This window comes from Balaenoptera borealis, assembly GCF_965194805.1.
Source record: "Balaenoptera borealis genome assembly, chromosome: 7".
NCBI classification, from domain to species: domain Eukaryota; kingdom Metazoa; phylum Chordata; class Mammalia; order Artiodactyla; family Balaenopteridae; genus Balaenoptera; species Balaenoptera borealis.
Genome location: NC_138864.1, coordinates 98,201,090 through 98,217,654, shown reverse-complemented (window position 1 = coordinate 98,217,654; position 16,565 = coordinate 98,201,090). Strand labels below are relative to the sequence as shown.

The 16,565-nt window shown below is 38.7% G+C and overlaps 1 protein-coding gene across 1 annotated transcript in view; it reads right to left on the bottom strand.

Annotated features, from left to right (window-relative positions):
• ANKRD7 (ankyrin repeat domain 7) overlaps positions 1-16,565 on the bottom strand; it is a 60,783-nt gene that overhangs the window by 40,382 nt on the left and 3,836 nt on the right. The window contains exons 2-5 of the mRNA XM_082400191.1: positions 5,873-5,987; positions 5,539-5,712; positions 4,178-4,284; positions 3,363-3,500 (exon numbers count right to left, since the gene is read on the bottom strand). Of these exons, the coding sequence (XP_082256317.1) occupies positions 3,363-3,500; positions 4,178-4,284; positions 5,539-5,712; positions 5,873-5,987 (534 nt within the window). The remainder of the gene's footprint in view (positions 1-3,362; positions 3,501-4,177; positions 4,285-5,538; positions 5,713-5,872; positions 5,988-16,565) is intronic.

Sequence of the window (16,565 nt, the reverse complement as noted above, 5' to 3'; positions counted from 1 at the left end):
ACTGTCTATTTTTTCCTTTATGTCTGTTAATATTTGCTTTATGTATTTAGGTGCTCCTATGTTGTATGCACATATATTTACTATTATTACATCTTTTTGGATTGATCCCTTGATTTTTATGTAATATCCTTTTCTGACTCTTGTAACAGTCTTTGTTTTAAAGTCCATTTTGTGTGGTATCAGTATTGCTATGCAGCTTTCTCTTGATTTCCATTTGTTGATCTCTACATTTCAAATGCATTTTAACAACCCTACATTTTTATTCTACTCCCTTCACAATTACTATTTTTGATATCATGTTTTATATTTAATTGTTTTGTGTATCTCTTAACTGCTTATTGTGGATATAGATGATATTATTACTTTTGTCTTTTAACCTTCTTACTAGCTTTGTGCGTGGATGATTTCCTACCTTTCCTGTACGTTTGCCTTTACTGATATGTTGTTTTCTTTTATAACTTTCATGTTTCTAGTTGTGGCCTTTTCTTTTTTGTTTAGACAAGTTCCTTTAACATTTCTTGTAAAACTGGTTTGGTGGTGCTGAACTCTTTTACCTTTTGCTTCTTTGTAAAACTTTTGTTCTCTCCATCAAATTTAAATGAAAGCCTTGTTTTTACCTTTCATCACTTTAAATATATTGTGCCACTCCCTTCTGGCCTGCAGAGTTTCTGCTGAAAAGTCAGCTGATAGCCTTATGGGAGTTCCCTTGTGTGTTACTTGTTGCTTTTCCCTTGCTGCTTTTAGTATTCTCTCTTTATCTTTAGTTTTTGCCATGTTGATTACAGTGTGTCTTGGTGTGTTCCTCTTTGGGTTAATCCTGTATGGGACTCTCTGCCCTTCCTGGACTTGGAGGCTGTTTCCTTTTCCACGTTAGGGAAGCTTTCAGCTATTATGTCTTCAAATATATTCTCAGCCCCTTTCTCTCTTCTCCTTCTGGGACCCCTATAATGTGAATATTAGTGTGGTTGATGTTGTCTTAGAGATCTCTTAAACTCTTTTCATTCTTTTTTCTGTTCAGCATCAGTGATTTCTACTACTCTATCTTCCAGCTCACTGATCCGTTCCTCTGTATCATTTAGTCTACTGTTGATACCTTCTACTTGATTGTTCATTTCAGTCATTGTATTCTTCAACTCTGTTTGGTTTTTCTATATTTTCTAACACCTTGTTAAAAACTTCTAAATTCTCAGTCTGTGCATCCATCTTCTCCTGAGTTCTTTGATCATTGCTACAATCACTACCCTGAACTCTTTCTCAGGTAGATTCCCTATCTACTTCACTTAGTTATTCTGGGATTTTATCTTATTCCTTCATTTGGAACATGTTGCCTTTTACCTCATTTTGCCTAATTCACTGTTTTTATTTTTATGTATCTGGTAGGTTGGTTACATTTCCTTGGATAAGTGGCCTTTTTGTAGGTCTTTGCATCCCAGCAGTGCACTCTCCTCTTGTCACCAGAGCTATATGCTCTAGGGGTGCCCCTTATGTGGGCTGTATGAGTCCTTCTTTTGTGGCAGGCTGATTACTATGGGCAGTCTTGTAGGTTTTCTTGGCCCCTGGTCTGGTTCATTGCCAGGCCCTGCCCCATTGGTTGGCAGGGCCAGGTTATGAGGTGGCTGACTCTAGAACCCTGGGGGGCCCTGTGGCTAGTGCTGGCTCACTAGTGGGCAAAGTCAGGGTCCAGAAGACCCTGCTGCTATTGCCTGCCCACTGGTGGGTGAAACCAGGTCTTGGGGCTAGTGCAAGCCTACTGGGGGGCAGAGCTGGATCCTGGGGTCTGGTTGCAGGGCCCAGGAGTCCCAGAGCTGGTGTCAGGTTGCTGGTGGGTGGGGCCACTTCCTGACACAGTTGGCTACAGGGTCCAGGGTGTCTTCAAGCTTGTGTTGGCCTGGTAGTAGGTGGGACCAGGGCCCAGCTGGTCACAGGGCAGGATTTGGCCTGCTGGTGGAGGGGCTGGATTTGTAGGTTGCAGTGCTGTGGTTGTCTTGTGGCTGCTCTCTGCCTGCTGGTGGGTGAGGTTGGTCCCAAGGCTAGAACCTGGTGTGTGGGGCCAGGTCCCTGGGCAGGGTCTGGCCTGCTAGTGGTGGGCCAGGTCCACAGGCTACAGGGCTGCAGTTGTCTTGTGGCTGGTGTCTACCCACTAGTGGGTGGAGCTGGGTCCTAGGGTCTCTGGCTGGAGGGCCCTGGGGGTCCCAGGTCTAGTGCCTATGCACTGGAGTGTGGGCCTGGGTCCTGGGCCTTCTGGTGAGCAGGGCCCTGTCCAGGGGCAGCTGTGGGCACAGGAGGTCTTAAAGTAGCCTGTCTGCTATGGGTTGGGCTGTGTGTCTGCCCAGTTAATTGCTTGACCTGAGGCATCCAGCACTGGTGCCTACAGACTGTTGGGCCAGGGCAGCACTGTGTCCTGAGGCTAATAAGCTAGAGGAATGATTCCAGAATGGTGCTTGCCAGCACCAGTGTTCATATGATAGAACAAGCTCCCAAAATGGCTGCCCCCAGTGTCTATGTCCCCAGGGTGAACTCTAGTTGCCTCCTGCCTCTCCTGGAGACTCTCCAAGAACAGCACCTGGTCTGACCCAGGCTCCTTTCAAATTACTGCTTCTGCCCTGGGTCCTGGAGAGTGTGAGATTTTGTGTACATCCTTTAAGAGAGAAGTCTCTATTCCCCCCAGCCCTCTGGGACTCCTAAAAATAAGCCCTGCTGGCCTTTAAAACCAAATGCTCTGGTGGCTTGTCTTCCTGGTGCAGGACCGCCAGGCTGGGAAGCCGATGTTGGGCTTGGACCCCTCACTCCCTTGAGAGAACCTCTGCAATTGTAATTATTCTCCCACTTGGGGGTCACCCACCTGGGGGTATGGGACTTGACTATATCATGATTCTGCCCCTCCTACCCATCTTGTTGTGGTTCCTTCTTTACATCTTTAGTTGTTGAAGATCTTTTCTGGTGAATTCCAGTCTTTTTCATCAATGATTGTTTTGTAAATAGTTGTAATTTTGGTGTGCCCATGTGAGGAGGTGCACTCAGGGTCTTCCTACCCAGCCATCACTGCCAATCTCCTCTATTGCCCATATGTTTTATTAATGGTATGTCACTAGTTGCTGGAATCCCTGTTCTGGCATACTTCAAATTCCCATGCCACTGGGAATTTATTAATCTGTAGACTCAGCCTACCTGCAGTTCTTATACTGATTAGGCCCTATATTGCTGTTCTTATATTGACGGGGAAAATCAAGCATCCCTGGATCCATGGGTCCAGAGTCCTTCATGTGTTTACCCCTATTGTGTGCTTTGTACTTTGGGGTTCGTGTTTCTTTGCTTATGCTCAAATTCCACACAACTGTTAAAAGATATGCAGTATCACTTACATAGTAAAACCATTGAAAGAAGCATATTCCTCAGCTGTGAATCCATAAATATCTTGACAAGATAGATTCACTTCTTGCTGAAGGAGAAGACTGACTAAACTTGTTGGTTCATCACTGAGAGCAATCATAAGGGCTGTTCTGGAGCAAGAGATATAAATGTGTCCATTTATGAATCTTAACCATGTCTTGTACTTTTTAAAAAATGAGTATTCTAAATTTACTGTTTAAATGTATGATCAGGAAAAGAGTTGGGGCAAGAATGTAAAATGTGGGGCAGATCTACTCAAAAAGGTGTGCTAATCACAGATCATATCATGAGGTCTAAAGATAAGAGTCTCTAGGAAGCAGCTAGCTCAGTGGTTTTCAATCCCTGCTCCTGGGAACACTAGTGTTTTCCAGGAGGTGTCTCAAAAATTCTATGGAGGGGAGTGTCTGGGACTCTGGGTACCGTATCCCCATTTAACTACAGCATCTGGTATTTAGAGATTGAGTTTCTGTGTAAGATTCTAATGTTAAAAAAAATAATAGCAATAATAACATACCAATCTGGCCCAAATGTTTGATTTTGCAGATAGAAAAATAGATCCTGGGAATCTAGGTAATTTGTCCAAAATCATATGGCCAAATCTTTTCAGTTTCAAAAATATATCTCATATATACATATATGATATATATATAGGCTTAATTCAAACTGAGGGCAAGAGCAGCCTGGAGTATTTAAGCAATGAGCACCTAGAATTTAACATATGTGTGAATGTGTATATATTCCTGTTAGATAGCTATGGTTATATGCTCTTATTTAACATTAATTATACCTTTGATTCTTATCTGAAGCATTCACATCTGCCCCACTCTTCAGAAGAAATTCTACCATTTCTGCATTATTTTCAGTAATGGCAAGTAAAAGTGGAGTATACCCATCCTGGAAAAATTATTTCAAAATGATTATTTAAAATATTGTACCAACATTACATGCCTTTTAATTAGGTTCAATTTAAAAAATAAGTATGCTTATAAGAAACCTCTGTAGTATCTTGTAATAACCTATAATTGAACAGAATCTAAAAAAGAATATATATATGCCAGTCAAAAAATCAAAATAAAATTGTAAAAATTATATAAATAAATAAATAATAAAATAAAATATAGTTGGCCAGTCAAAAAATAAAATTAAAGTTTCTACTTTAGGGGCTTCCCTGGTGGCACAGTGGTTGAGAGTCTGCCTGCCAATGCAGGGGACACGGGTTCGAGCCCTGGTCTGGGAAGATCCCACATGCCGCGGAGCAGCTAGGCCCGTGAGCCACAACTACTGAGCCTGCGCGTCTGGAGCCTGTGCTCCGCAACAAGAGAGGCCGCGATAGTGAGAGGCCCGCGCACCGCGATGAAGAGTGCCCCCCACTTGCCACAACTAGAGAAAGCCCTCTCACAGAAACGAAGACCCAGCACAGCCATAAAAATAAATTAATTAATTAATTAAAAAAAAAAAGTTTCTACTTTAGGCTTAATTCAAATTGTGGGCAAGAGCAGTCTGGAGTATTTAATTAGTTAGCACCTAGAATTTAACATAAATATTGCAAACCATCAATTCACATTTCATAATGTTGTTACAGCTGAGTTTCCTAGGGTTTCATTTAAACTTCCAAGGCTGGCACTTATTTTGGCCGGTCATGCAGATACAGTATCAGTGAACTAAAGTGTTAGGAAGCTTAAAAACATATATTAATCAGTTATCCATAAAGTTTTAATAGGTGACTTGGATTACTTTTAGTATAACAAGTGATTTTCTAATTTTACTCTATTATAACTATTCATGAGTATACAAATAAAATATAAAAGGACATAGTCTTCATGATTTTTAATCAATGTTCATTTATAGGGAAATCAAGTATTTCTCATGTGATGTACTTCTTTGAACAGTTATAATTGTTAAACCTCATGTTGCTTTGGAGGTCAAGATTATAATCTGAAATGAAATGGAGAAAGGTTTTTTTAAAAAGGAAAACCTTATCAGTATTTGATAATCTCATTCTCCTTCTCCTTCTCCTTCTCCTTAATTTCATTTTGTAAAATTCATGTTTTATATAACATGTGTCTCAACAGATATAAATTATCTGCAATGAATACCTTTTTTTACTGCTTTCTAAAATATAATGTATTGTTTTTAATAGAAGACTACCTTATTTTGAGCTTCAAGATTAGCTTTGTGTTCAAGCAGTTTTGCAACTAATGAGTCACTTTGATGACAGGCAGCATAATGAAGAGCAGTATTGCCATATAAATCCACCAGGTTTGGGTCTGCACCATGTTCTAGAAGAATAGTAGCACAACTCTCCTTGTCACACTGTACTGCCTGTCAGTACAAAAAGAATAGATGGGTAACCAATTTACTATTTAGGATCTGATATATTAAACTAATGTTTAATACTATGTTTTAAAATATGAAATATAACAAAGGTTAACTAGGAGAAGAACTCAAATGTAATTCAATTGAAAAGGAAAAATCAGCACACCTTAGTCAATGGAGATCTGTTTTCACCATCCCAGACATTTACTTTGCACTGTTTCTCAATTAAGAGAGATACAATATTTGAATATCCATTAGCACAGGCCAGGTGCAAAGGTGTTCTGTATCAATATAATGAAACACAAAGTTATAGATAAGTCTCACTTTGAGAAGTTATCTGCTATGCCCAAGAACATGCCAGATCATATATTATTAAGGTATTTGCTTTGTGTACTTATTTATATTTACACAAAATTTAATGAATTATAATTGCTTTTTACTGAATTAAAAGAGCTGTGCAAATGCCTGAAGATCAAATATTTAACTGGTTTCACTTCAAAGAAAATTTAACTATGCGTTAAAAAATAGGTTTTTTTTCAAACACCAAAATGGAGTCTGAGCCTTGGAGAGTGATAAAATTAGACATCCAATTATATCTAGAAATGATCTCCAAAACCTAAGATACATATGCCAGCTAACAGGAGGAAAAGACATTGCCTATGTTTGCCTGTTGCATGGCATACTACACCTAGTGTGTGTGTTTCTCTTTGCTCAGCTATTAAAGTTGTCATTTGCATCTAAGAAGTGAACACAAAGGTGAAAGCCTAAGTACTCTTTAAGCTGTAGATCTCAACCTAATTTTCAGTTATTAAAATAATTTCTACTTCTCAAAGAACCATATTCTATGTAGCCCTCCAGAAACCAAGCATATAGTCATGAAGTATGACAGATACTAATGAGCTCCATTTAAACTTTGTAGCTTTTAGCCTGGACTAACCCTCAATAAACTTTTATTTATTTGTGAAGGTGATATCTTTATATCCTATTTTAAGATAATTTCATAATACAAAGTCTATATACAGATAGCCCAGGTCCCAAACAAAAGATTTTAGATGCCATTTTCCCGCTTCATTTTAGGTCCTCAGAAGTACTTTATGGGTACCTAAACAGACCTGTTATTGACACTAAGAGTAGCAAAATGTAGCCCACAAGGACTTGAAAATAAGGTAACTTTCAAAGAACTAGGCTCATAAAATCCAAACATGATGATATAACTTACCATTTATGGGAGTAAACCCAAAAAATATAAAAATAATTTTGAACAATTTGGAAATACAAAAACCTGAATATAAAAAATAAATAAATTAATTATTTTTTAATTTAAAAATAAAATTATTTTAAAATAATTATAAATCAATTATTTTTTAAATTATTAAAATAATTTAATTATTTTAAAAATTAAATTATTTTATTTTAAAAATAAATTAAAAAAATATTTATTAATATAAAAATAAATCAAGTTTACCTGAATATAATCTCCGGAAGGCAAGACTATAACTATAATTCAAAAAAACAGAAACCTAACCAATTATGTCATTCTGTCTGAAGAAAGAGTGTAATCAGAAAGAGGATGGTCAGCTAAGTGATAGACTGAAACCAGAAGTTATCCATGATTAACATCCTTCATGGTAAAGAAAATATGAATTTAAGGAACCCATACTTCCAAGTCATTGGAAAGGAATACTTTGTTTTTGTGTAGAACAAAAATGATTCCTCAGACATCATGATCTAGATGAAATATCCCTCAAAATGATTTACCTTGTTTTGCCACGATTCCATCCTTACCAAACAAACTTCTGATAACTAATTTGTTTTCTCAGAAATCGTGACACAGGAAAAGCACTGATTAGCCTTTTTGTTGACATCCATAATTTGGCTTAAAGGTATATTTCCTTATGTAATAGGAAGTTTCTCCAGTCTTCAACCTGAACATATGGGGCCGAAAGGCTTTAAGCTGACCTAAAATAACTCCTTGCAGTAGCATAGCAAATCCTAACAAACATTTTGATCCATCCCCTTCACCCACTGTTATATATATCTCAAAATTTTAGTCTCAAGGAATGTAGGTGGCTTTTACTCAATCTTTAGATCTAATTCTCTTTCCAACTCCAGTTTCCTTTTTTCATTAAAACAAAGAAACAAAAACCAAAAAGCAAAAACAAAACCAATTTCCCTTTCTCTGAGAGAAAGTAATTGGCATTTGAGTAATTCCCAGGAGGTGTTCCAGAAGTGGCTGCTGTGTCACTGCTGCACGCCTGCTGAATATTTCACTCTTCCAATTGAAGTCTAAACCCTATGTGACAGGGGGACCTTCAAGATGGTGAAGGAATAAGGCGGGGAGATCACCTTCCTCTCCAAAAATACATCAAAAATACATCTACATGTGGAACAACTCCTACAGAACACCTACTGAATGCTGGCAGAACACCTCAGACTTCCCAAAAGGCAAGAAACTCCCCCACGTACCTGGGTAGGGCAAAAGAGAAAAGCAAAAACAGAGACAAAAAAGTAGGGACAGAACCTGCCCCAGTGGGAGGGAGCTGTGAAGGAGGAAAAGTTTCCACACACTAGGAAGCCCCTTCACTGGTGGAGATGGGGAGTGGGTCGGGGGGAAGCTTTGGAGCCATGGAGGAGAGCACAGCAACAGGGGTGCAGAGGGCAAAGCAGAGAGATTCCCATGCAAAGGATCGGTGATGACCAACACTCAACAGCCTGAGAATATTGTCTGCTCACCCGCTAGGGCGGGTGGGGGCTGGGAGCTGAGGCTTGGGCTTCTGAGGTCAGATCCCAGGGAGAGGACTGGGGTTGGCTGCGTGAACACAGCCGGAAGGGGGCTAGTGCACCACAGCTAGCTGGGAGGGAGTCCGGGAAAAAGTCTGGACGTGCCTAAGAGGCAACAGACCATTGTTTCCTGGTGCGCGAGGAGAGGGGATTCAGAGCACGGCCTAAATGAGCTCCAGAGACGGGCATGAGCTGCGGCTACCAGCGAGGACAACAGAGATGGGCATGAGACACTAAGGCTGCTGCTGCAGCTACCAAGAAGCCTGTGTGCAAGCACAGGTCACTAGCCACACCTCACCCCCACCCCGATAGCCTGTGCAGCCCGCCACTGCCAGGGTCCCGTGATCTAGGGACAACTTCCCCGGGAGAACACACGGGGCACCTCAGGCTGTTGCAATATCATGCTGACCTCTGCTGCCACAGGCTCACTCTACTTTCCGTACCCCTCCTTCTTCCCGGCCTGAGCCAGAGCCCCCTAATCAGCTGCTACTTTAACACCATCCTGTCTGTGTGGGGAACAGACACCCTCAAGTGACCTACGTGCAAAAGCAGGGCCAAATCCAAAGCTGAACCCGAGGAGCTGTGCGAACAAAAAGAGAAAGGGAAATTTCTCCCAGCAGCCTCAGGAGCAGTGGATTAAATCTCCACAATCAACTTGATGTACCCTGCATCTGTGGAATACCTGAATAGACAATGAATCATCCCAAAATTGAGGCAGTGGACTTTGGGAGCAACTGTAGACTTTGAGTTTGCAATCTGCATCTAATTTGTTTCTGGTTTTATGTTTATCTTAGTTTAGTATTTAGAGCTTATTATCATTGGTAGATTTGTTTATTGATTTGGCTGCTCTCCTCCTGTTTTTATAGATATATGTATTTTTTCCTTTTTCTCTTTTTGTGAGTGTGTATGTGTATGCTTCTTTGTGTGATTTTCTCTGTATAGCTTTGTTTTGCCATTTGTCCTAAGGTTCTGTCTGTCCATTTTTGTTTGTTTTTTTAGTATACTATTTAGCACTTGTTATCATTGGTGGATTTGTTTTTTGGTTTCATTGCTCTCTTCTTTCTTTCTTTCTTTTCTTTTATTACTTTCTTATTTTTTTATTTTTAATAATTTATTTTTTATTTTAGTTATTTTATTTTATTTTACTTTATTATTTTTTTCCTTTCTTTCTTTATTTTTTCTAGCTTTTCTTCTGAGCCGTGTGGCTGACAGTGTCTTGGTGCTCCAGCCGGGTATCAGGCCTGAGCCTCTGAGTGGGAGACCTGAGTTCAGGACACTGGTCCACCAGAGACCTGGCCCCTCGTAATATCAAATGGCAAAAGCTCTCCCAGAGATCTCCATCTCAACGCTAAGACCCAGCTCCACTCAACAACAAGCAGGCTACAGTGCTGGACACCCTATGCCAAACAAACAGCAAGACAGGAACACAACCCCACGCATTAGCAGAGAGGCTGCCCAAAATCATAATAAATTCACAGACACTCCAAAACACACCACTGGACGCGGTTCTGCCCACCAGAAAGGCAAGATCCAGCCTCATCCACCAGAACACAGGTACCAGTCCCCTCCACCAGGAAGCCTACACAACCCACTGAACCAACCTTACCCACTAGGGGCAGACACCAAAACCAATGGGAACTACGAACCTGCAGCCTGTGAAAAGGAGACCCCAAACACAGTAAGTTAAGCAAAATGAGAAGACAGAGAAATACGCAGCAGATGAAGGAGCAAGGTAAAAACCCACCAGACCAAACAAATGAAGAGGAAATAGGCAGTCTACCTGAAAAAGAATTCAGAATAATGATAGTAAAGATGATCCAAAATCTTGGAAATAGAATGGAGAAAATACAAGAAACATTTAACAAGGACCGAGAAGAACAAAAGAGCAAACAATGATGAACAACACAATAAATGAAACTGAAAATTCTTTAGAAGGAATCAATAGCAGAATACCTGAGGCAGAAGAACAGATAGGTGACCTGGAAGATAAAATAATGGAAATAAGTACCGCAGAGCAGAATAAAGGAAAAAGAATGAAAAGAATTGAGGACATCTCAGAGACCTCTTGGACAACATTAAACACACCAACATATGAATTATAGGGGTCCCAGAAGAAGAAGAGAAAAAGAAAGGGACTGAGAAAATATTTGAAGAGATTATAGTTGAAAACTTCCCTAACATGGGAAAGGAAATAGTCAATCAAGTCCAGGAAGCACAGAGAGCCCCATACAGATAAATCCAAGGAGAAACACGCCAAGACACATATTACTCAAACTATCAAAAATTAAATACAAAGAAAAAATATTAAAAGCAGCAAGGGAAAAGCAACAAATAACATACAACGGAATCCCCATAAGGTTAAGAGCTGATCTTTCAGCAGAAACTCTGCAAGCCAGAAGACAGTGGCAGGACATACTTAAAGTGATGAAAGGGGAAAACCTACAACCAAGATTACTCGACCCAGCAAGGATCACATTCAGATTCGAGGGAGAAATTAAAACTTTTACAGACAAGCAAAAGCTAACAGAATTCAGCACCACCAAACCAGCTTTACAACAAGTGTTAAAGGAACTTCTCTAGGCAGAAAACACAAGAGAAGGAAAAGACTTACAATAACAAACCCAAAACAATTAAGAAAATGGTAATAGGAACATACATATCGATAACTACCTTAAATGTAAATGGATTAGATGCTCCCGCCAAAAGGCAAAGACTGGCTGAATGGATACAAAAACAAGACCCATATATATGCTGTCTACAAGAGACCCACTTCAGACCTAGGGACACGTATAGACTGAAAGTGAGGGGATGGAAAAAGATATTCCATGCAAATGGAAATCAAAAGAAAGCTGGAGTAGCAATTCTCATATAAGACAAAATAGACTTAAAAATAAAGACTATTACAAGAGACAAAGAAGGACACTACATAATGCTCAAGGGATCAATCCAAGAAGAAGATATAACAATTGTAAATATGTATGCAACCAATACAGGGGCACCTCAATACATAAGGCAAATGGTAACAGCCATAAAAGGGGAAATCGACAGTAACACAGTCATACTAGGGGACTTTAACACCCCACTTTCACCAATGGACAGATCATCCAAAATGAAAATAAATAAGGAAACACAGCTTTCAATGACACATTAAGGAAAAGGGACATAATTGATATTTATAGGACATTCCATCCAAAAACAACAGAATACACTTTCTTCTGAAGTGCTCATGGAATATTTTCCAGGATAGATCATATCTTGGGTCACAAATCAAGCCGTGGTAAATTTAAGAAAATTGAAATCATATCAAGTATCTTTTCCGACCACAACGCTATGAGACTAGATATGAATTACAGGAAACAACTGTAAAAAATACAAACACCTGGAGGCTAAACACTGTGCAAGTAAATAACCAAGAGATCACTGAAGAAATCAAAGGGGAAATCAAAAAATACCTAGAAACAAATGACAATGAAAATACGACAACCCAAAACCTATGGGATGCACCAAAAGCAGTTCTAAGAGGGAAGTTTATAGCAATACAATCCTACCTTAAGAAACAAGAAACATCTCAAATACACAAACTAACCTTACACCTAAAGCAATTAGAGAAAGAAGAACTAAAAAACCCCAAAGTTAGCAGAAGGAAAAAGATCATAAAGATCAGATCAGAAATAAATGAAAAAGAAATGAAGGAAACGATAGCAAAGATCAATGAAACTAAAAGCTGGTTCTTTGAGAAGATAAACAAAATTGATAAACCAGTAGCCAGACTCATCAAGAAAAAAAGGGAGAAGACTCAAATCAATAGAATTAGAAATGAAAAAGGAGAAGTAACAACTGACGCTGCAGAAATACAAAGGATCATGAGAGATTCCTACAAGCAACTTCATGGCAATAAAATGGACAACCTGGAAGAAATGGACAAATTCATAGAAAGGCCAACCTTCTGAGACTGAACCAGGAAGAAAGAGAAAATATAAACAGATCTATGACAAGCACTGAAATTGAAACTGTGATTAAAAATCTTCCAACAAACAAAAGCCCAGGACCAGATGGCTTCACAGGTGAATTCTATCAAACATTTAGAGAAGAGCTAACACCTATCCTTCTCATATTCTTCGAAAATATAGCAGAGTGAGGAACACTTCCAAACTCATTCTACGAGACCACCATCACCCTGATACCAAAACCAGACAAAGAAAGAAAACTACAGGCCAGTATCACTGATGAACATAGATGCAAAATCCTCAACAAAGTACCAGCAAACAGAATCCAACAGCACATTAAAAGGATCATACACCATGATCAAGTGGGGTTGATCCCAGGAATGCAAGGATTCTTCACTATATGCAGATCAATCAATGTGATACACCATATTAACAAACTGAAGGAGAAAAACCATATGATCATCTCAATAGATGCAGAAAAAGCTTTTAACAAAATTCAACACCCATTTATGATAAAACTCTCCAGAAAGTAGGCATAGAGGGAACTTACCTTAACATAATAAAGGCCATATATGACAAACCCAGAGCCAACATCATTCTCAATAGTGAAAAAATGAAACCATTTCCACTAAGATCAGGAACAAGACAAGGTTGCCCACTCTCCCCACTATTATTCAACATAGTTGTGGAAGTCCTAGCCACAGCAATCAGAGAAGAAAAAGAAATAAAAGGGATCCAAATGGGAAAAGAAGTAATACTGTCACTGTTTGCAGATGACATGATACTATACATAGTGAATCCTAATGATGCTACCAGAAAACTGCTAGAAGTAACCAATGAATTTGGTAAAGGAGCAGGATACAAAATTAATGCACAGAAATCTCTTGCATTCCTATAAACTAATGGTGAAAAATCTGAAAGAGAAATTAAGGAAACACTCCCATTTACCACTGCAACAAAAAGAATAAAATACCTAGGAATAAACCTACCAAAGGAAACAAAAGACCTGTATGCAGAAAACTATAAGACACTGATGAAAGAAATTAAAGATGATACACACAGATGGAGAGATATACCATGTTCTTGGATTGGAAGAATCAACATTGTGAAAATGACTATACTACTCAAAGCAATCTACTGCTTCAATGCAATCCCTATCAAACTACCAATGGCATTTTTCACAGAACTAGAAGAAAAAATTTCACAATTTGTATGGAAACACAAAAGACCCCGAATAGCCAAAGCAATCTTGAGGAAAAAAATGGAGCTGGAGGAATCAGCCTCCTGGACTTCAGACTATACTACAAAGCTACAGTAATCAAGACGGTATGGTACTGGCACAAAAACAGAAATATAGATCAATGGAACAGGATAGAAAGCCCAGAGATAAACCCACACACATATGGTCACCTTATCTTTGATAAAGGAGGCAAGAATATACAATGGAGAAAAGACAGCCTCTTCAATAAGTGGTGCTGCAAAAACTGGACAGCTACATGTAAAAGAATGAAATTAGAACACTCCCTAACACCATACACAAAAATAAACTCAAAATGGATTAAAGACCTAAATGTAAGACCAGACACTATCAAACTCTTAGAGGAAAACATAGGCAGAACACTCTATGACCTCAATCACAGCAAGATCCTTTTGGACCCACCTCCTAGAGAAATGGAAATAAAAACATAAATAAACAAATGGGACCTAATGAAACTTCAAAGCTTTTGCACAGCAAAGGAAACCATAAACAAGACAAAAAGACAACCCTCAGAGTAGGAGAAAATATTTGCAAATGAAGCAACTGACAAAGGATTAATCTCCAAAATATACAAGCAGCTCATGCAGCTCAATGTCAAAAAAACAACCAACCCAATCCAAAAATGGGCAGAAGACCTAAATCGACATTTCTCCAAAGAAGATATACAGATTGCCAACAAACACATGAAATGATGCTCAACATCACTAATCATTAGAGAAATGCAAATCAAAACTACAATGAGGTATCACCTCACACCAGTCAGAATGCCCATCATCCAAAAATCTACAAACAGTAAATGCTGGAGAGAGTGTGGAGAAAAGGGAACCCTCTTGCACTGTTGGAGGGAATGTAAATTGATACAGCCACTATGGAGAACAGTATGGAAGTTCCTTAAAAAACTAAAAATAGAACTACCATACGACCCAGCAATTCCACTACTGGGCATATACCCTGAGAAAACCAAAATTCAAATAGAGTCATGTACCACAATGTTCATTGCAGCTCTATTTACAATAGCCAGGATATGGAAGCAACCCAAGTGTCCACTGACAGATGAATGGATAAAGAAGATGTGGCACATATATACAATGGAATATTACTCACCCATAAAAAGAAACGAAATTGAATTTTTTGTAGTGAGGTGGATGGACCTAGAGACTGTCATACAGAGTGAAGTAAGTCACAAAGAGAAAAACAAATACCGTATGCTAACACATATATATGGAATCTAAAAAAAAAAAAAAGGTCATGAAGAATCTAGGGGCAAGATGGGAATAAAGACGCAGACCTACTAGAGAATGGACTTGAGGATACGGGGAGGGGGAAAGGTAAGCTGGGACAAAGTGAGACAGTGGCATGGACATATATACACTACCAAATGTAAAATAGATAGCTAGTGGGAAGCAGCCACATAGCACAGGGAGATGAGCTCGGTGCTTTGTGACCACTTAGAGGGGTGGGATAGGGAGGGTGGGAGGGAGAGAGATGCAAGAGGGAAGAGATATGGGGACATATGTATATGTTTAACTGATTCACTTTGCTATAAAGCAGAAATTAACACACCATTTTAAAGCAATTATACTCCAATAAAGATGTTAAAATAAATAAATAAATAAAGCCTATGTGACAATTAAACTTTTATGAAATCTCAGAGCCCATCTGAATCCCCAAGGAACATAGGAAATCAGACACAAATTCAATAAAATAAAATATCTACGGAAGCTTCAGCTTTTTAAGGACGTATTGAGCAATTATAGTCCTGTGGTATTTTACACAAAATCTGAAAACAAGACTAATCTATCTTGAGTAGACATGAAACATTACCAAAGTTACAATATCACTCAACCTTCAAGATGGTCTTATAAAGATTTTTACTCAGAATACTTGGCATCCTTTTAAATGAGTCACCCTGGTTTAAAAACACAAAATGTCTTAAGAATATACAGATTGCCTCCATTCCAAGTTTTAGATTTAACTGTTCTTAATTCCACAGAATTAAGAATATGGAATATTGGAATATGCAGCAAACGATGTCCTTGTTATGACCCTTTACCAAATGTGTACACATATAATGTAAGTGCTTCAATGTCAATGTTTTTTCACCTAATGTCAAAAACAAAAACCATTCTATTTTTTGAAACAGTTGAATGCAAAATGTATATTTACAGAAATCTTAGAGAAACACTTTAAAACCAAGTATAGTATTCCATTTCTCAAAATTCCACAACTTTTATTAATGTATCACATTACCAAGTGAAGACTTTATACTATAAGAGTAAATACTTACAATTTTAAACTTTTTAAAGTTAAAACGTTAAAAAGTTTAAACTTTTAACTCTTTTTAACTCATAGTACTTATAAGAAATCTAAATCCCTGTGAGGCCTAGTGCTGGTTTCTAGAGTTTCAGGCAAGCTGGTGTCCTACTGTTTCATTCAAGTTCTGTTTTCTCCCAGTCTCTCACTCTCTTATATACCAGTGAAACTATTGTCAGCAGAGGTTGTGGACAGGTGAAGGATTGTCAGATCCCAGAAATCTCTAACTGAACTTTAGCAAAAGGCATGACTCAGATGGGTGTGAAGAGTCACTACTCTGGAAGCTGAAATGAGAGGTGTTATCGGCTACACATGGTGCAGGACCAGAACATAGCTGCAGTTTTGAATTACATCTCATCGTGAGAATACCCCTCTGATCAACAGACTTGGGCTCTTGATAACTTAGAATTCAAGGTGAGTGGAGAAGTAACCAAGGAAACTACCTCATACTAGATCATTACATTATTTTCACTGTAGGCCGGGCACTCTAGATCTAATCTGGGTTTGAGTAGTATGACTGAAAGTGTTCATTTGGAATTGAGCCTTCACCTACAAGGCAA